Source organism: Macaca thibetana, chromosome X (assembly GCF_024542745.1).
Source record: "Macaca thibetana thibetana isolate TM-01 chromosome X, ASM2454274v1, whole genome shotgun sequence".
Taxonomy (NCBI): domain Eukaryota; kingdom Metazoa; phylum Chordata; class Mammalia; order Primates; family Cercopithecidae; genus Macaca; species Macaca thibetana.
The window spans coordinates 97,932,288-97,957,993 of record NC_065598.1 but is presented as its reverse complement, the minus strand read 5'-3'; the positions used below and the strand labels follow the sequence as shown (position 1 = coordinate 97,957,993).

At 38.4% G+C, this 25,706-nt stretch overlaps 1 protein-coding gene across 1 annotated transcript; it reads left to right on the top strand.

The window, feature by feature from the left end:
• Positions 1-19,165: 19,165 nt before the first annotated feature.
• On the top strand, positions 19,166-23,083 carry LOC126945854 (T-complex protein 11 X-linked protein 1-like). The gene is made up of 4 exons (XM_050775871.1): positions 19,166-19,253; positions 19,739-19,876; positions 22,179-22,311; positions 23,059-23,083. The coding sequence occupies exons 1-4, from the start codon at positions 19,166-19,168 to the stop codon at positions 23,081-23,083; spliced, it is 384 nt and encodes a 127-aa protein (XP_050631828.1).
• Positions 23,084-25,706: the final 2,623 nt, after the last annotated feature.

Below are 25,706 nucleotides of genomic sequence, written 5' to 3'. Positions count from 1 at the left end.
CACCGATGCCCAGTTGAGCCTTATAGTGTATCGATGGTGATTGGGATTAACTTTTTTATATTGAGAAATTATTCATATGTCATTAAATTTATTATTTTAAAATTTACAATTCAGTGGGTTTTAGTATGTTCACACAATTTTGCAGCCATCACCACTACTTAATCCCAGAATATTTTTATCATCCCAAAAAGGAATGCCATACCTGTGAATAGTCTCCCTCTATTGCCCTTTCCCCACAGCTTTTGGCAACCACTAATCTAGTTTCTGTCTCTATGGTTTTGTCTATTGTTAACATTTCATATAAAAAGAATCACAGTGTGTGGCTTTTTATGACTGGCTTCTTTCACTTGACATATAATTTTTAAAGTTTCATCCACGTTGTAGCATGCGTCAGAATTTCATCCCTTTTATGGCAAATAATATTGCATTGTATGGATATATGACATTTTAATTATAAAATAATTAATTGATGGTTATTTGTGTTTGTTTCAGTTTTAGATTATTATGAATAATGTTACGGTCAACATTCATGTACAAGTTTTAGTGTAAACATATGTTTTCAGTTCTGGATATATGCCTACAAGTGAAATTGTTGGGACATATGGTAACTCTATATTTAATCATCAGAGGAACATCCAGACTGTTTTCCTGAGTAGCTAGCTGCACCTCTTTACATTCCTACCAACAGTATATGAGAGCTCCAATTTCTCCATGTATTCATTACTATTTGTCATGTCTGTCCTTTTGATGATAGCCATCCTAGTGGGTAAGAAGTAGTATTTAGTTGTGGTTTTCATTTGCATTTCTCTAATGACTAATGATACTGATCCTCTTTTTTTTTTTTTTTTTTTTGAGACGGAGTGTCGCTCTGTCGCCCAGGCTGGAGTGCAGTGGCCGGATCTCAGCTCACTGCAAGCTCCACCTCCCGGGTTCACGCCATTCTCCTGCCTCAGCCTCCTGAGCAGCTGGGACTACAGGCGCCCGCCACCTCGCCCGGCTAGTTTTTTGTATTTTTAGTAGAGACGGGGTTTCACCATGTTAGCCAGGATGGTCTCGATCTCCTGACCTCGTGATCCGCCCGTCTCAGCCTCCCAAAGTGCTGGGATTACAGGCTTGAGCCACCGCGCCCAGCCCTGATCCTCTTTTATATGCTTACTGGCCACTTGTGTATCTTCTTCATAGAAATATCTATTCAAATTATTTGCTCAGCTTTAATTGGGTTTGTTTTTATTATTGAATTGTAAGAGTTCTTTATATATTCTGAATACTAGATTTTTATTACATAAAATATTTGCAAATATTTTCTCCTGCTCTGGGTTATTTTTTCATTATATTTTTTAAATTTAAATTTTTATTTTAAATTCTGGGGCACATGAGCAGGATGTGCAGGTTTGTTACATAGATAAACATGTGTTATCTTTATAGTGTCCATTGATGCACAGTGTTATCTTGATAGTGTCCTTTGATGCACAAAAGTTTTAAATTTTGATGATGTCCAGTTTACTTTTTCTTTGGTTGTTGTGTTTTGATGTCATATCTGTTATGGACTGAATGCTTGTGTCCTCCCAAATTTATATGTTGAAATTCTAATTCCCAGTGTGATGTTGTTGGGATGTGGGGCCCTAGGGGGTAATTAGCTCATGAGGGTGGAGCCCTCATTAATGGGATTATTCCCCTTGTAAGAAGAGACACAAAAGCTTGCTCTCATTTTCTCTGCTCTCTCCCATGTGAGGATACAATAAGAAATTGACAGTTTCCAACCCACAAGAGTGCCTTTGCCAAAACCTGATGGTGCTGACACCCTGATCTTTGACTTCCGTTCTCCAGAACTGTGAGAAATAAATTTCTGTGGTTTATAAGCCACCCAGTCTCTGGTATTTGTTATATAAGCCTGAACTGACTAGCACAGTATCAAAGAAACCATTTCTTAGTTCAAAGTCACAAAGATTTACATCTTTTTCTTCCAGTAGCTTATAAATTTAATTCTTACATTTAGGTCTTCCATCCATTTTAATGTATTTTTTTATGCAATATGAGGAAAGTGGCCAAATTCATTATTTTGCAACCACTATGTGTATATCCACTTGTCCCAGGACCATTTTTGAAAATATTGTTGAAAACCAATTGACCATAGATGTATGGGTTATATCTGGGCTCTTAATTTTATTTTACTTATATATATCCTTATGGAGACATCAGTATCACACTATACTGATTACTACAGTTTTGAAATCAAGGAGTGCAAGTTCTCCAAATTTGTTCTACTTTTTAAAGATTGTGTTGGTTATTCAGGGCCCCTTCTATTTCCACACTGAGATGGTTTGGCTCTGTGTCTCCACCAAAATCTCACAGAATTGTAATTCTCAGTGTTGGAGGAGGAGCCTGGTGATAGGTGATTGGAGCTGGGGGTAGTTTCTAATGGTTTAGCACCATGCTTCTAGTGCTATCTCATGAAAGAGTTCTCACGAGATCTGGTTGAAAGTGTATGGCACTTCCCGCTTCCCTCTCTCTCTTCCTCCTGCTCTAGCTACATAGGATGTGCAGGCTTCCCCTTCACCTTCCGCTATGATTATAAGCTTCCTGAGACTATCCAAGCTATGCTTCCCGTACAGGCTGTGGAACTGTGAGCCGATTAAATCTTTTTTTAATAAATGACCCAGTCTCAGGTAGTTCTTTATAGCAATGTGAGAACAAACTAATACAAACATGAATTTTAGGTTTCCCATTTCTGTGAAAATGCAGTTGGAATTTTGAAAGTTATTTTATTAGATCGGTAGATCAATTTGGGGGAGTAGCAACATCTTAATGATGTTAATTATTCCAATTCATGAACACAAATGTCTTTTCATTTATTTAGGTCTTCTTTAATTTCTTTCAGCAATGGTTTGTACTCTTCGGTGTGCAAGTTTTGTACCTTCTTTTCTAAATTTTTAAGTGATCTTATTGATGTGATTCTATTGTAAAAAACGTTGGTTCCTTAATTTCATTTTTAATTAGTTATTTCTAGTGTATAGAAATACAACTGATTCCTGTATGTTAATTCTGCAACTTTGCTGAACTCGTTTGTTAGGAATAATATATTTTTGTGGATTTGTTTTTTATTATAAAATCATATTATCTGCAAATAGAGATAATTTTATTTCTTCCTTTATAATCTGGATGACTTTTGCTTTTCTTCTAGTCTAATTTCCCTGGTTAGAACTTCCAGTACATTATTGAATAGAAGTGGTGAAGGTGGACATTTCTGTCTGGTTCCTGATCTTAATGGAAACATATCCAGCGTTTCATTAAGTATGAAGCTAGCTATTGGTTTGTCACAGCTGCCCTTTATAATGTGGAGAAAGTTCCCTTCTAGTCTTAGTTTGTTGATTATTTTTATTGTAAAATAGTGTTGGATTTTGTCAAATGCTTGTATTGTGATGATCATGTCGTTTTGCCTTTATGTTATTTATATTGTGTATTACATTGACTGATTTTCAGATGCTGAAACAACCTTGCATTCTTGGGATAAACTGCACTGGATCAGAGTGTATACTTATTTTTCTGTGATGCTGGATTTGTTTTGCTATTATTTTGCTGAAGATTTTTCATCTATATTCATAATACATACGTCTTTAAGTTTATTTTCTTGTAATGTCTGTCTGGCTTTGATACAAGAGTGATACTTGAATCATAGTATTCCCTCTTTTTTATTTTTGGAAAAGTTTGTGAAGTATTGGTGTTATTTCTTTTTAGAACTTTTGGTAGAATTAACCAATGAAGCCATCGTTTTCTGGGCTTTTTTTTGTGGGAAGGTTTTTGAGGACTGACAGAGTCTCTTTACTTGTTATATGTCTATTGAAATTTTCTATTTCTTCTTGAGTTCAACTGGCTGAGCCAGGGGGTGGAGCTGTGGCAAATGCTTGCACTTTAGGCATTGCTGTCTGTAGCCCCCAGGGGACTAGTGTCTGCTGGGCCCCATCAGCTTTTAGAAACAGGAGAGATAGAAGCCAGTCCTTAGGGTAATACCGTGAAAATTGTAAATCTAGATGTGTGGTGTGACTCCTTTGCTCTTCAAGGAGACACTGAGAGCCTGGGGTTCTCTCATCATATGATGCTGTGCCTAGAGTGGGGATTATGGCGAGAGGGTCTGCATTTTCCTTCTTGTTTTGATGTGGCTGGTTTCAAACTCACTCAAGGTGCAGGAGCCTGTCAACTAGTTTCTGGATTCCTCACAAAAGAAACTCATCCATTTCTCACAAAAGAAATTGATCAATCATCTTGCTATTGAATCAGTGTGTTTATTGGGGAAGAAGAGTCCAGGGCTTCTTATTCCACCATCTTGCTAATGTCATCCCTTGATAACAGGATAGTTTATTTTATTTCTTATTGTATATGTTGAGGATGTACAACATGATATTTTAACAGGTGTAAGATGACATCTTCTTGTGGTTTTAATTTGCATTTTGCTGATGATTATTGATGTTGAGCACCTTTACATATACTTACTGGCCACTTTTATGTCTTCTTTGGGAAAATGTCTATTTAGGTCCTTTGCTCATGTTTTAAAGGGACTGTTTGTATTTTTTTGCTATTGTGTTGTGTGTGTTCCTTATATATTTTGGATATTAACTCTTTATCAGATATATCGTTTGCAAATATTTTCTGCCAATCTGTAGACTGCTTTTTCATTTTATTGATGCTTTCTTTGCTGTGCAGAAGCTTTTTAGTTTGATGTAGTCACACTTATTTTTATTCTTGTTGCTTGAGCTTTTGGTGGGATAACAACAACAACAAAAAATCACTGCCAAAGCCAATGTAAAGGAAGTTTTCCTTTATGTTTTCTTCTGGGAGTTTTACGGTTTCACGTTTTACATTTCGGCCTTTAATCCATTGTGAGTTGATTTTTGTGTATGATGTAAGAGAAGGGTCCAAGATAACTGGACATTGTGAATTACATAAGTGGTGAGATTATTGGACCCTTGGAAATCAGATTCTTGGGAAATCAGATTATTGGGATCTTGGAAATCAGATTCTCCTTTCTTTCCAGAATATTTTTTTTTGTTCTGTTTGTTTTTATTATTTGTTTAGGGACTTTCTTAAATTAGTTCTGTTGTGTGTGTGTGTGTTGTTTGTCATTTGTGGCCACTAAAGTCTCTAATTGGTTAGCTTAATGATCAGGTAATGATTGGACATAGATTTCCTTAAAAGCCATTAACCAACAAGTCTCCCAGACCCTGTATGTATTGTGGATAATTCCTTCAATGTTCAGGCAAGCAGTTTATGACTGTCTCTTAGCCTTCAACTTGTGGTGGGTCTCAAGATCGCCCAGAAGCAAAAATTTACAGCCTTCTTAAATCTTTTCTAGGTGTGCACACAGCCCTGCACATGTGAGTGGTCTCCTAGATTCTTGGGTATTTTAAAGGCCTAAGCTTTTCAGAGTCCCCTATAAGCATCTTATTCCCCAGTTTTACTTTTAAAGTTTTTTGTTCAGCTTCTTGTTTGTCTTAACTCTTATTGCCACCTCAGGTACCTATTGTGTTATACGATTGCTACTGTTTTCTTTAAATCAAATGCCCCTGTGAAAAAGTCTGTTCATACAGAGTGAGATCTGGGTCAGACAAAATAAAGACAAGACTTGAAATGAGTGTTTCCAGGAAGCTGCCAAATAGTTCCTATGATGATGTTTCTCCAAGAATGATGTTTTGGACAGCTTCAAACCCTCTGATCCCTCCCTTGGCTGTTGGTTTTCATGGTGATTATATAGCTGTTGAGTGTTATGACAACTTTGGACCTGAAGAAAAAGTGGTGGAAATAGAACAAGTTGAAATAGCACAATGCTTGCTGTTGTCTCTGAAATTCAAACATTTTTCTTTAATAAACTCACCTTGAATTTTTCAAAGCCTTGGTTAATTTTCAGAGTTCTGAAAAAGTTGACTTTTACAATACTTGCCAGTGTACTCACTGTTCTTATGGAGAGAAGAATTTTCCAAGGTCCTTCCTCTGCCATTCTCACTAACATCATCCCATATTGGCCTTTTATGACAAGTGTGTCTTTACTGGAGTCAAGAAAAATGAGAAAATCTACAGACCACCATCTAAAAGGGTCTTTGTTTAGGAAAATCTGCTATGTAAAATCTCAGGTTTAGGAAACAAATTGGTGGATAATAATTTGCTTTATGAAAGACAGATTTGCTCAATTAAAGAGCTAATTTAAAAGTTCCTTTAAGTTGTGAATCCCATGGTTCATTTAATGAAGTTATTGGAGTAAGAAAACATGTCCCTAGCCTTTCAAGAATACCCACTCTGTAAATATATAAATGTATTACATTGTGTTTTAAGAGTGAAAATTGGTCGGACATGGTAGCTCATGCCTGTAATCCCAGCACTTTGGGAGGCCGAGGCAGGTGGATTGCTCGAACCCAGGAGTTCAACACAAGCATGGGCAGCGTTGTGAAACCACTTGTCTACAAAGAATAAAAATTAGTCAGGCATTGTGGCACGCGCCTGTAGTCCTAGGTACTTGGGAGGCTAAGATGGGAGGATCTTTTGAGTCCAGGAGGTTGAGGCTGCAGTGAGCCATGATTGTGCCACTATTCCAGCCTGGGTGACAGAGAGAGATCCTGTCTCAGAAAAAAAAAAATAGGAGCAGAAATTAAGGAGATGAGAATTAAGAAGTGGGAATTAAAGGAATTTATCCATTGACAAATGGATAGTTTTAGATTAGTTAACACAGAGGTAGCAAAGTGAGTTTTCTCGGCTTTAACCGTCAAACAACTTTCTTAAAGAGCTCCCACGGTTCATATGATTTATTTAAGACCAGAAAAGCCTAAGGCCTTTGATGTACTTATTTTGAGAAAAGGCATATACCAACTTTGAATCAAAATTCTAACTTCTCCAACACTTTCCATAATTATGAAGACATTCAGATATGTACAGTTGACCCTTGAACAACACAGGTTTGAACATTGTGGGTCTATTTATGTGCAGATTTTTTCAACCAAACGTGGATTTAAAATGCCATATTCACAGGATTCAAAACTTGTGTATTTATGGAGAGCCGACTTTTAGTATGGTCAAGTTCTGCAGGACCAACTGCTGGACTTGAGTATGTGTGGGTTTTGGCATATGTGGGTGCTGGGGGAGGTCCTGAAATTAATACTCCATGGATACCAAGGGAATACTGTACTCAATTCCATTATGAGATGTCAGAAAATACTACCTGCTGTCAGAAAGTGGATTTTCTTTATTTTCTGAGGAAAGATCTTTAAAAATTTTTTTTTGCCAGTAAAGATGCATTCTGGCGTCCACAAAAAAATCTCTCTAGTTAAAAACAAAAAACAAAACATAAATAAGCTACCAACTTTTGCCAGAATTTAAAACCAACTGAGTGTATTTTTGTTGAAACTGCTTTAAGTGTGTAACTCATTCATGTCCTGGAGCACCAGGTACAATTGTGGTGATGCAGCTCTTGGTAGGGCTTTAAAATCAGCCTAGTATCTTTGGGCTGAGGTTGCCTCTAACACCATCTTGTAAACAAGGAGGCCAGGGAATGAGAAAGAGCAAGAGTGAGGGTAACAGTGAGAGATCCCTTACCCAGGAACCGGCCTCTCTGAGTTGCTTCTGGGATGCTGCTGCCCTCTGCTGCCACGTGTCCTGGGAAAACCCCTGTGGTCTCAGGACCTAAAATGTTCTCTCTTTTTTCTCAAGCTGATGCTTTATTTGTTCTCAGCTTTAAAGACTCTTGCTGGCGTGGAAATAAATGAAAACTAACCAAATGAGAATAAGCAAAGACTATTTATTCGGAGCTTACTATAGCAAATGAGTCAGCCATCATCACTTGTGTTTTGGCAGAGACTCAAAGGCAGGCAGAAGAGTGGGAAAACTTTATAGTGGAAAAAAAGGAAGACTTCAGGTATTCCCTGATTGGAGGTTTTTGGCATAGGGAAGCTGTAGGTGGGCTAACTAGAAGCAGAACACTTCATGTGATTGGTTAGGAGGTTCATATTTATTTTGTTCTGGTTGGTCTTAATGTGGATGCAGGAACAAAAAATGGAAAAGCTGTCAATTATTAATAAAGTACTGGCCATTTGGGGCCAATTGTTACAGAAATTGTTTAGTTTCTTGGATTATTACTAGAGATAGCAATCTGGCTTCCTGCAAATCTGATTTATAGCAGGCTGTCTTCTTTGTTAATTATAGATAAGGGAATTAGTTTCCTGGGAAGGTTGTGGATCAGAGTTCTGAAGTCAAGAACTGAAAGAGACATAGAGAGGAAACATGTTTATAACACAAAGACAGAAAGGCTGACTCTGGTAACTAAGATGAGTCCAGCATATTTGGCAGGGAAGGATGTTCCATTTCATGTCATTCTCGCAACAGTGTTGTTGCCCTGTGGGCTTAGGGTATTTAGGCATATTCCTTCATTCTACACTTTATTTATTGAGTATCCATTATTTTTTAAGCACAGTGAAGAACCAAATGAACAGCATCTGCCCTCAGAAAGCTTAGATTCATGGTGAAGTTCAATATTCAGTAAATACTAATTATGCAAATAAATGTATAATTACAAACTGTGGTAATTCCTATTATTAAAAAGTACAGAATGTTAAGAGAGGGGCTAACACGGAACTCTTGTTTAGACTGGGGAACCATAGAAAGTTCTCTGAGGAATTTAGAATTTGAAAGCTGAGACTTGAGCAATGAGGAATCAATTAGTCCTGGAAAAGGGGGTAAAGAAAGAAGAAAACATCATAGGGGGAAAAAATAGCAAGTTTAAGACCTTGGGGTAGGAAGGCACATGGCCTGTTAAGGAAAAGGAAAGAAGGTCAGTATTGGCATACGCTAGGAATGAATGGCGTGAGAAGTGAATGTAGAAGTAGACACTAAATGCTGCTGTCAGAAGTTTCATCTTCCATTGCTTTGTATCTCCTTTCTTTGAAGATCTATACTGATTGCTCCACCCATCATGCCTCACTTTTAGCTTGGAAGCCCCCAGATTACCTAGAACCTTTTCATACTCCTGTTGTGTTCTGCGAAGAAAACATATTGGTAAAAGATAAACACGGATAATGTTGATGTGTAGTTCTGTACTGTAAAGGAGACTGTAATGAAATAAATATATTTTATGACTCTGTGTGGTGGTTTTATTTGAAGCTGAATATGGTGGTATGCATCTGTGGTCCCAGCTACTTGGGAAGCTGAGGAAGGAGGGTTGCTTCAGCCCAGTAGTTTTGAGTTTAGCCTGGGCAACATAGCAAGACCTTCATCTCTAATAAAATAAAATAAATAAATACACATCCTGTATTTATGTGTCCCCACCATGTTAGTTAGCTGTTTATCTTCCACTACACTATACTGTACGGTGATCTTGGGCCCTGTGACAGTTAATATTAGGTGTCAACTTGATTGAATTGAAGGATGTAGCTGGTAAAGTATTGTTTCTGGGTGTGTCTGTGAGGGTGTTGCCAGAGGAGTTTGACATTTGAGTCAGTGGACTGGGAGAGAAGTCCCACAGTTAATGTGGGTGGGCACCATCCAACTGGCTGCCAGCGTGGCTAGAACAAAGCAGCCAGAAGAAGCTGGGATAAGTTTGCTTGCTGAATCTTCTGGCTTCCTTTTCCCATGCTGGAAGCTTCCTTCTGCTCCTACTGCCTTGGACATCAGACTCCAGATTCTTTGGTCTTTGGACTCTGGGACTTGCACCAGTGGCTTGCTGAGGGCTCTCAGGCCTTTAGGCACAGACTGAAGAAAGCATTGTTCAGTTCTCCGGTTTTGAGGCTTTTGGACTTGGACTGAGCCACTACTGCCTTTTCTCTTCCACAGCTTGCAGACAGCCTATTGTGGGACTTCGTCTTGTTATTATGTGAACCAATTCTCCCTAATAAACTCCCTTTCATGTATACATATAGCCCATTGGTTCTGTCCCTCTGGAGAATCTTGACTAATAAGGTCCTATTTAGCTTCACCTCTTGGTTTTACAATCCATTGTATATCATTTTATCATTTACATTTTTTTCTTTAGCAAATGTATGTACTTAGTTAAATTGCTCTTGCGTGGCTCTATATATTGTGGAGTAAACAATCTGAGATACAGGTTTTAGTCCTGACTTTTCTGTAAACTGGTGGCAGCCTTACAGAAGTGATTTAAATTCTCTGAGCCTCAAATGCTTCTTTATGAAATGAAATGTTTAAATTTTTTATGTGTTAACTAAATTATTTTTACCCAGTATTCCTCTTAAATTCTGTAATTTTATACCACTTATGGACATCTATGAATACCTCTCTTTTACGTAGTCTTCTTTTGTGTCCTTATGGATAAGATTGACTCTCGGGATAATTTTCTTTTTTGGAGTAGTATACATAAAGTATAATTTAACAAATAATTGATCACAGTATTGAGGTAGGGTTAAAGCACATCTGAAGGGTAAAAATTTCCTGCCGAAGGCATAAAATTCTTATAAATGACTTTGCAAACTGTGATATGCATACCCAGAGTGGGTAACCCCAGGTGTGCCAAGGAATAAAAGAAGCCAACAAATATATATGGTCCTTCCTCCAGGAGGAAAAACTTTGCTCAAAGATTTAGGGTTGTCTTTATGTGAAAACAAACATGAGTATATTACTCATAGTAAACAAAAGTCATATAATATTGTTGACAGATGGTGCCACGCAGTTCCAGGCTGTTGGTATCACAGTATTGAGGTTGGGTTAAAGCACATCTGAAGGGTAAAAATTCCCTGCTAAAGGGATACAATTCTCTTGAATGTCTTTACAAACTGTGATATGTGTACCCAGAGTGTGTAACCAGGTGTATTACTCACAGTAATATACAACAAACAAACATGGGTATACAACTCATAGTTCACAAAAGTCACATAATACTGTTACCGGATGGTGCCATGCAATTCCAGGCTGTTGGTATCCTGAACAAAGAACTGGACAAGACACACAGATAGCAAAGCAAAGCAGCAAAAGTTTGTTAAGCACAGTCTTACACTCTTGGATAGGGAGAGTGGACTGACCTCTGCGAGATGAGATCAGCATTAGTTTGGTGCACTTTGTTTGTTTTTGTTTGTTTGTTTGTTTATGTGTGTGTGTTTTTTTCTTCTCTTCCCAACGCTGCCTAATCTCTAGCCAGTGTCTGCTTTTATAATTGACAGGTGTGTTGCTTAGTTACTTTGGCCCCTGTGCGTTTGTAGGGCTGCCTCTGTCCCATAATTTTAAATACACACATGATATGCAGTCCATATGTGTAAGCTTCAATGAGCTGAATTTCATATGGGGTCATGTTAAGGATACATTTTCTCTTTAATGCACGTGCCTATCCCTGAAGGGCTAACTCTTACCGGTTTGGTCCGGATCTTGCCAGCCACGGGGTTCTTCCTCACTTTTTTAGCTTCCTTTTGTTTAGGTGCTCAACTTCTGCCTCTTATCTTGCTTCTGGCTCACTCACCCCTTCACCTTGCTTTTGCTCTCTGCTTTTACTTATTCTGCCCTTTATCCAACTTTTAATTCCCTTTGCTATTCTCCTGCCTTATTTTCCCTATTCTCCTACCTCTTTTTTCCTATTCCCTGCCTCAATATTTTATAAAATATTATATGAAAAGGAAAGCTTTGGACTCCACCTTAAAATTAGAGATTCTTCATCTTCTCTTGGGATACATTGAAAAATATTTGCCTTTTTGGGTAATGTGCACTTTAATAGGGAATTATGTCACCAAGAAGAGAAAGTCCCGATAAATGATGGGGCATATCTGGCAAATATTATATCAGTCATTATGAAGGTTTAGATAAGATCTTAAGGTCGAATGGAGAGCCAGTCTAAGAAAGAGACTCTTATCACCCTGAAAGCCTAGTAATCCTTATAATCTTGATTTTGGGGAGTCAATTAAAGGCTGGGTTAATACTTGATTTCAAGATCCTGGAAGATATCTTGCCTTCTTCTCGACCACCTATCACACTTCTTATATATATCCAACTTCTGGTACTTACCATACCACTGCAAATTGGGTTTCCCTAAATTTTGATCACAGCTTGTCTGCCATAGATGCAAGGTGGTATCATGAAAAAGAAAAAAATGTATCATCATGTGTCAGAAGAACTGTGTCCAAGACTTATCTCCCTTGCTTACTGTGTGATCTTTATCAATTTACCTAGTTCTCTTTATTTCCAACTTGTTGTCGTTTTAAGTGGGCATAAAATAATGTCCTACCTATTGTGCAGGCAGTATTGTGTGCACAGAACATATATTTGGATATTTAGTTACATAAAAAGCAGTTATTGTTAACTGAAATTTGGAGGGGAAGAGGGCATATTTTCATTTAATCTTTTTAGGCCTCAATTTCTAACATTTTTCTGGTTGATTCTTTTTATAATTTTTAATTTTTGTGGATACATAGTAGTTATATTTATGGGGTATGTGAGATGTTTTGATACAGGCATGCAATGTGTAATAATCACATCATGGAAAATGGGGTATCCATCCCCTCAAGCATTAAACCTTTGTGTTACAAATATTTCCATTATACTCTTTTAATTATTTTTACATATACAATTTAATTATTATTGACTATAGTCAGCCTGTTTTGCTATCAAACATTAGGTATTATTCATTCTTGCTAAATTGTTTTTTTTTGTACACATTAACCATACCCACCTTCCCCACTACCCGCCACTACCCTTCCCAACCTCTGGTAGCCATCCTTCTACTCTCTATCTCCATGAGTTTAAAGGTTTTGATATTTATTTGTTATTTATTTATTTATTTGTTTGCTTTTGAGACAGAGTCTTGCTCTGTCACCCAGGCTGGAGTGCAGTGGCAGGATCTCGGTTCACTGCAACCTCCACCTCCTGGGTTCAGGCGCTTCTCCTGCCTCAGCCTCCTGAGTAGCTGGGACTACTGGCGTGCACCACCACACCCGGCTAATTTTTGTATTTTTAGTAAAGATGGGGTTTCACTGTATTGGCCAGGCTCGTCCCGAACTCCTGATCTCAAGTGATCTGCCCACCTCAGCCTCCCAAAGTGCTGAGATTACAGGCGTGAGCCACTGTGCCCAGCCGGTTTTGATTTTTAGATCCTACAAATAAGTGTGAATATGCTATGTTTGTCTTTCTGTACCTGGATTATTTCACTTAACATAATGATCTCCAATTCCATCCATGTTATTACAAATGACAGGATCTCATTCTTTTCTTATGGCTTAATAGTGTTCCATTTTGTATGTATACCACATTTTCTTTATTCATTTACCTGTTGGTGGACACTTAGGTTGCTTCCAAATCTCAGCTATTGTGAACAGTGCTGCAATAAACATAGGAGTGCAGATATCTCTTCAACATACTGATTTTCTTTCTTTTAGAAATATACCCAGGAGCAGTATTGGTGGATCATACGGTAGCTCTGTTTTTAGTTTTTTGAGGAACCTAAGTGTTCTGTATAGTGGTTATACTAATTTACATTCCTGCCAACAGTGTACAAAGGTTCCCTTTTCTCCACAACCTTGCCAGCATTTGTTATTGTCTGTCGTTTGGATATAAGCCATTTTAACTGGTGTGGGATGATACCTCATTGTAGTTTTGATTTGCATTTCTCTGATGATCACTGATGTTGAGCACCTTTTCATGCGCTTGTTTGCCATTTGTATGTCTTCTTTTGAGAAATGTCTATTCAGATCTTTTGCCCATGTTTTAATTGGATTATTAGATTTTCTCCTATAGAGTTGTTTGAGCTCCTTATATACGCTGGTTATTAATCTCTTGTCAGGTGGGTAGTTTGCCAAAATTTCTCCCATTCTGTGTGTTGTCTCTTCATTTTGTGATTGTTTCCTTTGCTGTGCAGTAGCTTTTTACTTGATGTGATTCCATTTGTCTATTTTTGCCTTGGTTTGCCTGTGCTTATGGGATATTACTCAAGAAATTTTTGCCCCAGACCAATGTCCTGGAGAGTTTCCCCAATGATTTCTTGTAGTAGTTTCATAGTGGTGAAACAACAGGGGTGAAAGTGGGTATCCTTGTTGTGTTCCAGATCTTACAGGAAAGACTTTCACTTTTTAACCCATTCTTGTGATACTAGCTGTGGGTCTCTGCTTTTTATGGCTTTTATTATGTTGAGGCGTGTTCCTTCTATACACAGTGTTTTGGGGATTTTTATGATAAGGTAACGTTGAATTTTATCAAATGCTTTTTCAGCATCACTTGAAATGATAATATGATTTTCGTCCTTCATTCTGTTGGTATGGTGTATCACACTGATTTATTTGTGTATGTTAAACCATCCTTGCATCCCAGGGACAAATCCCTCTTGGTCATGATTAAAGATATTTCTAATGTATTGTTGAATTGGGTTTGCTAGTATTTTGTTGAGGGTTTTTGCATCAACATTCATCAGAGACATTGGCCTGTAGTTTTCCTTTTTTGATGTGTGTTTGTCTGGTTTTGGTATCAGGGTAATACAGGCATTGTACGATGAGTCTGAAAATATTTCTCTTCCTCTATTTTTCAGAATGGTTTGAGTAGGACTGGTATTAGTTCTTCTTTAAATGTTTGGTAGAATTTAGCAGTGAAGTCATAAGGTCTCGGGCTTTGCTTTAATATAGATGGAGACTATTTATTAAGGCTTTACTGTGTTACTTGTTATTGTTCTGCTCAGGTTTTGGATTTCTTCGTAGTTCAATCTTGGTAGATTGCATGTGTCTAGAAATTTATCCATTTCTTCTAGATTTTCCAATCTATTGGCATATACTTGCTCATAGTAGCCACGGGTGATTCCTTGAATTTCTGTGGTATCAGTTGTAATGTCTCCTCTTTCATCTCGATTTTATTGATTTGGGTCTTCTCCATTTTGTTCTTCGTGAGTCCAGCTAAACATTTGTCAATTTTGTTTACCTTTGACAAAAAAAAAAGCAAACAAAAAACACAACTTTTTGTTTCATGATCTTTTGTGTTGTTTTCTTCATTGCAACTTCATTTATTTCTGTTCTGATCTTTATTCTTTTCTTCTAGTTTACTCTTGTTTTTATAGTTCTTTTTTTTTCTTTTTTTTTATACTTTAAGTTCTAGGGTACATGTGCACAATGTGCAGGTTTGTTACATATGTATACATGTGCCATGTTGGTGTGCTGCACCCACTAACTCCTCATTTACATTAGGTATCTCTCCTAAGGGTATCCCTCCCTTCTCCCCCCTCCCCACAATAGGCCCCGGTGTGTGATGTTCCCCTTCCTGTGTCCAAGTGATCTCATTGTTCAATTCCCACCTATGAGTGAGAACATGCAGTATTTGGTTTTCTGTTCTTGCGATAGTTTGCTGAGAATGATGGTTTCCAGCTGCATCCATGTCCCTACAAAGGACACGCACTCATCCTTTTTAATGGCTGCATAGTATTCCATGGTGTATATGTGCCACATTTTCGTAATCCAGTCTGTCACTGATGGACATTTGGGTTGATTCCAAGTCTTTGCTATTGTGAATAGTGCTGCAATAAACATACGTGTGAATGTGTCTTTATAGCAGCATGACTTATAATCCTTTGGGTATACCCCCAGTAATGGGATGGCTGGGTCATATGGTATTTCTAGTTCTAGATCCTTGAGTAATTGCCACACTGTTTTCCACAATGGTTGAACTAGTTTACAGTCCCACCAACAGTGTAAAAGTGTTCCTATTTCTCCACATCCTCTCTAGCACCTGTTGTTTCCTGACTTTTTAATGATTGCTATTCTAACTGGTGTGAGATGGTATCTCATTCTGGTTTTAATTTGCATTTCTCTGATGGCGAGTGATGATGAGCATTTTTTCATGTGTCTGTTGGCTGTATGAATGTCTTCTTTTGAGAAGTGTTTGTTCATATCCTTTACCCACTTTTTGATGGGGTTGTTTATTTTTTTCTTGTAAATTTGTTTGAGTTCTTTGTAGGTTCTGGATATTAGCCCTTTGTCAGATGAGTAGATTGCAAAAATTTTCTCCCATTCTGTAGGTTGCCTGTTCACTCTGATGGTAGTTTCTTTTGCTGTGCAGAAGCTCTTTAGTTTCATTAGATCCCATTTGTCAATTTTGGCTTTTGTTGCCGTTGCTTTTGGTGTTGAAGTCCTTGCCCATGCCTATGTCCTGAATGGTATTACCTAGGTTTTCTTCTAGGGTTTTTATGGTTTTAGGTCTAACATTTAAGTTTGTAATCCATCTTGAATTAATTTTCGTATAAGGAGTAAGGAAAGGATCCAGTTTGAGCTTTCTACTTATGGCTAGCCAATTTTCCCAGCACCATTTATTAAATAGGGAATCCTTTCCCCATTTCTTGTTTTTGTCAGGTTTGTCAAAGATCAAATGGCTGTAGATGTGTGGTATTGTTTCTGAGGGTTCTGTTCTGTTGCATTGTTTTTATAGTTCTTTATGATGCATTGCATCATTAGGTTTTTTATTTGAAGTTGTTCTTTTTTTTTTTTTTTTTTTTTTTTTTTTTGAGACGGAGTCTCGCTCTGTCACCCAGGCTGGAGTGCAGTGGCCGGATCTCAGCTCACTGCAAGCTCCGCCTCCCGGGTTCCCGCCATTCTCCAGCCTCAGCCTCCCGAGTAGCTGGGACTACAGGCGCCCGCCGCCTCGCCCGGCTAGTTTTTTGTATTTCTTAATACAGACGGGGTTTCACCATGTTAGCCAGGATGGTCTCGATCTCCTGACCTCGTGATCCGCCCGTCTCGGCCTCCCAAAGTGCTGGGATTACAGGCTTGAGCCACCGCGCCCGGCCGAAGTTGTTCTTTTTAATGTAGGCATTAACAGCTATAAATTTTGATATTAGTACCGTTTTTTCTGTATCCCATAGATTTTGGTATGTTGTGTTTCCATTATCATTTCTTTCATAAAATTTTCCAGTTTCCTTTTTAATTTCTTTTTTGATCCACTGTTCATTTACGTGCATATTGTTTAATTTCCTAGGAGTTGCCTAGGAATTGCAGTCTTTGTATCCTAGGCTTCCCTTCAGGTTTACCTGGGACCCCAGGGCACTTTGGCCTCTAGTAGTGTGGGTTGCTGAGAGACTCAAGTTCTCCACCCTGGAATGGGTGAATCCCCTCTAGCTAGGTCTGGTCCAAATGCTCCCTATGTGAGTGGGCACTGGCTGAGCCCAGCACGGCTTTGCTCTCTGCTATGACAGGGTAGCACTGAGTTCAATGTGAAGTTTCCCAGTCACTGCCCTCTTCTTCTCCCAAGTGTATGGACTCTCTGGGCTGCACAGTTGCTGCCAAGGGATGGGGGAGGGGTGGCATCTGTGATTTAAGACTGTCTCTGTCTGACCTCTTGAATGCCTGTTTCAACAATATGAAGTTAAAACCAGGCACTGTGATTGCTCACCTGATTTTCGGTTCTCATGATGATGCTTTTCTGTATGCAGATAGTGGTTACAATTTGGTGTTCCTGCAGGGAGTACACAAGGTATAGCCTCCTATTCCACCATCTTTCTCTGTCCCTCTAGTTGGTTCTTGACAACTATTGATAAAACGTATTATTAAATGCAGTATCTGGGCCATCCCTAGGCAAAATGTGATTTGCTGTTTTCCACTAGTTCTCTTCCTTTATTTTTTCCCACACTTCTATTTCCCCTCATTACATCTCCCAGGAGATTTCAGTATTACAAGACACTTATAAAGACTATTTCACTATTTGAATGAAGTGCTAATAGAATTTTAGGTATCACTGGGTAGAGTTTTTTTTTTAACAATGCAGTTTTGTGAGAAGATGAATTGGTCTCATTCTCAAAGGTCTTTCTTAGAACGAAATACAATAGAATTCTGATTTTTAAAATGAGAAATGAACTTCTGGTATAGTGAAACATATGGCTTATGATTGTGTAATTTTGTGTTCAAATCAAGAAAAATATATTTAAACATTTATCCTGGGGTTGATGTGAGAGCAATTTGTTTCACAGTTTACATTACTGAAGGAAATACTAGGAGAGGATGAGGAGGAAATTCAGATTTAGTATTTATTAGTAAAATAAACTCTTTAGCTAAGAGCTAACTTTACTAGCCAAGTTCCCTCATATCCTCTTGTGCCTGGAAGTTAAGGTGGATTTTTCCTAGGCTGGAAAGTTCTTGAACCTCTTTCCCATAACTTTCTTCTTCAAAATTCCCATGTTGTGCAAGATATTCACACTGTACTATTGCCACTAACAAGGTGAGGATTGTGGTGAGAATCTGGTCACCGCATAGTCTTAATTTATAAAAGAAACAAGTCAATGTGTTAAGAAATTAAGTCAGAGTAAGAGAGGGATCAAATAGTATAGTGTGGAAATGTATATATGCTGGAAATAGGCCAGTCCAGGGATTCTCATATGACTGTGGTGAATGGCAAGTGGAGAGACAAAGTAGACTAGGACTGAAGAGTGAGCAGCATGAGGCCCCTTAGGATCATCCGTTCCAGTGCCCTCAGTTTACAGATGAGCTCCAAAGCTCACAATTGGATTGCAATGAAGAGCATGCCAAGAATTGAGCTGAAAGACCCCTAACCAAAATGTAGGATTCCTCTCAGGCTTATGGTCTTGCCCCTTTACCACACAGCTTCTGTGGCTAGCCCTTTAAAATGATTCTTGATTTCCATATTTGTAAAATGAGAGTTTAACAGTTTATGTGTCTCTCCTTACTTTGTGTGGAGGATTCACTTATACAAAAGATAAAAGAAAACCCAAAACAGATTTCTGGAATTTTGTAGCCCTGTTGGTTCTTCATTTGTAGGGGCTGTATGAACAGCATGAAGTGAAACAAATAAATAACAAATGCTTATTTTCTCCCCTAAATAGTTATTTCAATGCTATCTTTTTTTTCTGGGGCAGTAGGGATAAAAGCTTTGAACAGTTCATTCATGAGGAGCAGGGCTTGAGAAGATTACTTTCAAGTTCCTGAGGGGCTCCGAGCCTGGGCGGGAGGGTATGAACACGAAGCCTCCTTATGTCTATCTCAGCCTCCTGCCTTTATCACCCAATGGTGAGGCCCTGCTTGCCTTTCCTGTTCTCTTGGTTTCCAAGGCACCCTGGGCAATTGATACCACCCTGTTACCCTGGAAATGGATCACCCTTTGTTTTCACGTTTGGACTCTCCTATCTAGTGCCACTGGTAGGGGTGCGATCCTGGCGGACCTCATAATCTCCATGGCTCCGTCCTACTCCTCTCTGATGATCTCCCCTCTCCTGCTGGCTACAATGGTACTTCCCAGGACCAGGTTGGGCAGGCAGAGGGGCTTCACTAGCAGACACAGCGGCGAGGCAGCCAGTCAAGGACTAGGAGGAGGTGAGGGACTAGGGTTCCGAGGGCCGTGGGGGATACCCTGTTGCCTGAGTCCAGGCCGCCAGAGCCCCTTCAGGAAGGTCTGGAGCAGGAGCTAAGGAGTTAGAAGGTATTCCAGGACCAGTGAAAGGTAGCCAGAGCCGAGAAAGATTCCTTTCCTAGCTTGGTCAGTAATGTGCAGTGTGCCCCGCTTCTGGCGAGTTAATGTCCATCTCTGGGCCTTGTTTTCCTCTTCTGCTTGCCCAACACTAAACTTCTTGATTTCAGTAAAGGAAGTGCCGCTAATTCCCCTTCCCCTCAAGGCCTGTTTGAAGACCCTAGTTGTTCCTTTGAGAACCTTTGAGCCCTAGTCCTTAATCCTTTCAACTGAGGACAGAGGGTTCATTCACCAGGACACCCAATTGTAGTTGAAGAGCGCTCTTTCTTTTTGTCCGTGGGCGAGAGTCAGGTCTTACACAGCTTGCCTCTTGTTTTCTCTCCAATTCCAGATAACATCAAGATGCCGAAGACTGAGGAAACTGTGTTCCAGAATGATCCCAGTGTAGCAGAGAATGGGGCCCCTGAGCCTAAAACACCAGGGCAGAGCCAGAAAAGCAAGAGTTTCTGTTTACATGACCAGTGTCCTGGTAGGTCTAGAATCATGTCATCACTTCTTTTTTTTTTTTTTTTTTTTTTTTTTTTGAGACGGAGTCTTGCTCTGCCGCCCAGGCTGGAGTGCAGTGGCCGGATCTCAGCTCACTGCAAGCTCCGCCTCCCGGGTTCACGCCATTCTCCTGCCTCAGCCTCCGGAGTAGCTGGGACTACAGGCGCCCGCCACCTCGCCCGGCTAGTTTTTTGTATTTTTTAGTAGAGACGGGGTTTCACCGTGTTAGCCAGGATGGTCTCGATCTCCTGACCTCGTGATCCGCCCGTCTCGGCCTCCCAAAGTGCTGGGATTACAGGCTTGAGCCACCGCGCCCGGCCTGTCATCACTTCTATGGACAGCAATTAGGCTAAAGGAATAGACAGCCTGTGATTTAAGGGCCTTTAAGGGATATAGAAGGCTCTTGCAACCCTGCATTTTTCCTTACTAATCCTTCTGTTAGTCTTCTTTTGGATTATTCTTTCTCTTGTCTTTCTGCCCCCTCTAATTTTTACATGCAGGACTTAGGCCCCTAATGGGTAAGTAAAATTAAAAGATTTTGGTTTTAGAGAAAGAGACCAACAAAGCAAATTACTTGTGTTTTACAATAGTCAAGAGTGATTTAGTCAGTTCAAAGCATGGGAAATAAATAGCATTTTTGTATTTTGATTTTGTAAAGTGTAAATGGTAGATCTAGGACAGATCAGAAGTGATCCAAATTATCTGTTGCTTCAATTGTGTTCTGTCCTTTTCCAGGGGTGCTTTGTTGACATAAAAATTACCACTGCTCTGGGGTAAAATTATTTAGATCCTTAATAATAGCATTTTTATGTGAACTTCGGGACTTTAAATCTTTTTCACACCTTATATTAGGCATTTGAAGCTTTGGCTTGACTAGTCCAACCTCACAGGAACTCAAATTGCAGTTATTTTACAATAATCTCCAGTGAATTTAACCAAAGATTAATCTGCAGACCTCTCCAGATGTAGCAGTTTGATCTAACCTCTTGAAGACTGAAGCGGGAAAAAGTATGAAGTTGAATCACATGTGTTTCTCTGGTGGCCACTTGGGGCCACTGCTAGTAAGCAGAATGGCACAATTCAGACTTCATAATGCCTCTCAAATAAATGATGTCTTAATGAATTAAGTAGATGGTGTATTTTAACATATGTAGCTTTTTCGTTAGGATAGAAAGGAAATATCAGTTGATGAGACTAACTTTTCAAGAAAAGTCTCATCGACTGTTTTTTAATGAAAAATAAATGGGCATACATAGACCATCTTCTTGGAGTGAGTTTTAGGATTCTTATATGTGAGTTTTATTATATCTTGAGGATCAATAGTTCTCTCTCACCAACTTATGAAATTACATTGAAATTGAGTTACAAAATCATTTTATTGCATATTTTATTTTACATATCAAGTAATAATTGTAACTACTATATATACTTTGTTCCACTACCGAAAGTACTCTGCATAATGAATTTAGAACATTGGTTCCCAAATTCCAATGCCGGGCTGTGACATAGTTCTTACCAATATTGAATGAAATAAAACAATAAAGATGTTGTAATGAGTTTTCAAAATAATGTTAAATTGATTCAATTTAAAATTATTCTTAATGCTGACTGTGTTTTCTTTATACTTTCTGAGGTATTAAAATATGTTTTCTTTTTATGAAGTGATTATTTTGATGATGTAGGGTAGTTTTCTTGTTTGTTTGTTTGTTTGCTTTCATGTCCATATGTGGAAAAATAAAAATTGTTCTAATCATTATCCGTCACTCTTGTTTTGAAATGTTGTCTGTTGAATCCCCAGAGTTGGAAACTACTGTTTTAGAAGCAGGATTCAGCTTTAGAGCCATCTAGTAAGATTTGTGTGGTATCTATAAGGAGATTTTAGCCTTCATCTTGTGTGTAGCCCCTGAGGTAGGAAGAGAACAGTGGGAACACAGTTACTTTTAGATACACGTTAATTTTACAAATCACAACTTATTCATTGTTTGCTGTGTTTTACTTATGGTTTTACATTTCAAGTGGAAGGTTTTGAAATCTGTTTTATGTTTTTCAAAAACTAATTTCTTCCTCCCATGCCTGACTTCTCTGAGATGTTCAGTGTTACTGAAGAGCAAGGATTTCCGAAAACTTCTAATAGTAAAATGTTTGAATGAGTCTGTGTAAGATCCGTTTGATGAATCTAAACTTGGGAGCCTTACTTGGCAGAGTGAATCTCTAAATAAAATAAAAATTCTCCTTCTGTGGGTTCCCTGTTGATGATGGTTACACTTTTTTTTTTTTTTTCCCAGAGAGCAGACCTGATGTCTTTTCTGTCACAGATCTGATAGAGACAGTTAATGAAGTTTCCAAGCTGAGCATCGCACATGAAATCGTAGTAAACCAAGATTTCTATGTGGAAGAGACCATTTTACCTTCAAACAGGTACAGATTATTCAGGTTTTTTTCCAGTTTACTCTTCCTGGGGCGTAGGTACATAGCACAAATGGCTTTTGGTCAGGTTTGAAGCATCTTATTAATAAATTTAATGGTTGAGTATGTCTTATATAGTACCAACAAACCAGTGTAATTATAACTTTTAAAGGGTCAAAGCAGCAAATTATATTTAAACAGGTAATAAACCACTTCAGTTACAGGTTGAACATCCCAAATCTGAAATCCATGATGCTCCAAACTCCAAAACGTTTTGAGTACCAATGTGATGCTCAAAGGAAATGCTCATTGCAGTATACTACAAGTATGCTGCAAATATTCCAAAATCCAAAAAATCCACAATCTGGCTAGGCGCAGTGTCTCACGACTGTTAAGTTCCAACACTTTGGGAGGCCGAGGCAGGTGGATTGCCTGATCCCAGGAAGTCAAGGCCAGCCTGGGCAGCATGGCAAAACCTTGTCTATGCAAAAAATACAAAAATCAGCCGGGCATGGTGTGCATGCCTATAGTCCCAGCTACTCAGGAGGCTGAGGTGGGAGGATACCTTGAGCCTGGGAAGCAGGCGTTGCAGCGAACTGAGATCGCGATCACACCACTGCACTCCAGTCTGGGCGACATAGTGAGACCCTGTCTCAAAAAAACAACAACAATAATAATAATCCGTAATCCAAAGTACTCCCGTTCCAAGCATCTTGGAAAAGGGGTATTCATTCTGTATTGTCAGAATGTTCATTTCAGGATCTTAGTTAATAATGAAACATAGAGTGATTTTTCAGATCTTTTCAGACAGACTTGGAAGAAGTAACTCCTAGCCGTTCATCTTTTAATTGTCTACAGATTAAAGAGACGCAGATGAGTAGATTTTCTAATAGTGGTTTTGTTCAGTCTTCATGGGTAGGAAATTTCAGGGGACATTTCTGCTTCATAATCAGTGTAATAAAGATTCTGCAAATCAAGATTAGATCCCTGTCAATAAATAGTGTGCTTCTACAATTAGGCTTTATATTGGTTTCTCTTAATTATATTGATATCGCAATATATGATTAAGAATCATTCAGCATTTATGGATTGAATGCTTCTAGTATTTATTAAGAGTTAAATGGGTTGATTTCTTTGTCTGAGTCTGTATTTTATGGTATTTCTAATTTCCCACCTTAAATGCTTCTGTTATTTTGCCACTTTTGGGATTCTGTTACATAAAGCACTCCTCGCTTTGTCAGTGGTTCTCTTGATCTTCATACTTCTTAGATTTGCCTTTGCCTGTTGCCAAGGATGGCTTACCTGAAGGAGGTTTTTACCAAAACACAGGTCTTGTAGCATCTCCCTCATTGCCTTTATAGTCCCTGGGGCCTGAGTTAGATTCATTTTTCTCCTGGTAGGGGTGTAGAAAAAAGTGAAACTAAGAGAATGAAGGTCTGTTAAAGTGGCTAGGGATCTCAGGGGGTGGGTAGATGACGCAGGAGGAATGATATTATTTAGGGCTTGAATTTCACTGTGTATTCAAATTAACAGGCTTTTTCAAATGTAGTAATACAAAATGTATACTGGATAAGAGGTTGAAATAGAGTTTGGGGTTATACATTATCTACAGATAATTGACAATTAGTTTTCCCTTTGGGCTTATAAAATTATACTAAGCACAGTTATTGTTTTTTGGTGAAGACTTTCTTAATAAGGTAACACTTGAATTGAGTCTTTTCAGGTGGTTTAGGGGAGAAGGGACTCTCCTGGAAGAGGAAATGTCATTTCAGAGGCATAGAGGGATGGAAGACAATTATATATTAATTATAAGTGGACTGTTATTGTTAGAGCACAGGACATAGGAGGAGAAAGAAAGTTAAGGTAGGAGAAGTGGCAGAATAGGATCGTGAAGGGTCTTAAAGGCCACGTACACTGCTAGAGATAGGCAGCTTCTGAAAAACTTTAAATGAGTATGCTATTATGATCAGATTTCTATCTTAGAAAACTCATTGATTTTATCAAAAATATGTATCATTGTTGGGGTAAGGTTTTGTAGGTAGAAGGTGGCCATTTAATAGACCATAGCAATAGTTCGGGAAAGAGATGACAGTGGGTGGGGACTGATTCCAGAGATATTTATGAAGCAAAATCTCTGGAATTTGGTGACTGAGTGGATAAAAGATATGAGGGGAAAGGAATTAAGAAGGGCTGCAGTACATACCAGATAGATAATAGTTGAACTTTCACAGGTTAGATTGTTGTGTTGGAGGAGAAACTTTGAATTTTTATTTCATATATTTATTAATCACTTGTGTTTTTGTAAACAGAAAGCATACATTACTATTATATATATGTATGTGTACATATACACATACACATACATATATGTATGTGTACATATAGCTATATGTCTATGTACCTATACACATACACATATGTATGTGTAGATATACACATGCACACACATGTGTAGATATACACATACACATATATGTATATATACACATATACACATACCCATATGTGTGTATATACATATACATACACATATATGTGTGTGTATATATATATACACACACACATATATGTGTGTATACATAACACATATATGTATACTTAGACATACACACATACATATGTGTATACATATACACAAATATATATGTGTATACATTCACACACAACATATATGTGTATACATACATATACACACATATATGTGTATACACACATACAGATATGTGTATACATACACATACATACACAGATATGTGTATACATACACATATATATGCACAGATATGTGTATACACATATACATATGTACACACAGATATGTGTATACACATATACATATATACACACACAGATATGTGTATACACATATGCATATATATACACAGATATGTGTATACACAGACACCCACACAGATATGTGTATATACATATACACAGATACCCACACAGATATGTGTATATACATATACATACATACCCACAAATATATACATATGTGTATACATATACATTATACATATACACAAACATGCGATGGTGCTATTTCAGCTTACTGCAAACTCTGCTTCCCGCGTTTAAGCAATTCTCCTGCCTCAGCCTCCCGAGTAGCTGAGACTACAGGTGCCTGTCACCACGCCCAGCTAATTTTTGTGTTTTTAGTAGAGACGGGATTTCACCATGTTGGCCAGGATGGTCTCAAACTCCTGACCTTGTTATCCGCCCGCCTCGGCCTCCCAAAATGCTGGGATTACAGGGGTGAGCCACCACGCCCGGCCTACTATTACATTTTTTAAAGAGAAAAGTCTCAGATTTCTGGTTACAGAACTAAGTATACATGAGGAACAAATATAAAGAAGGAAGATCAGAAGTTCAGTTTTGGGCTTGCTGAATTTAAAGTGTCTCAAAAG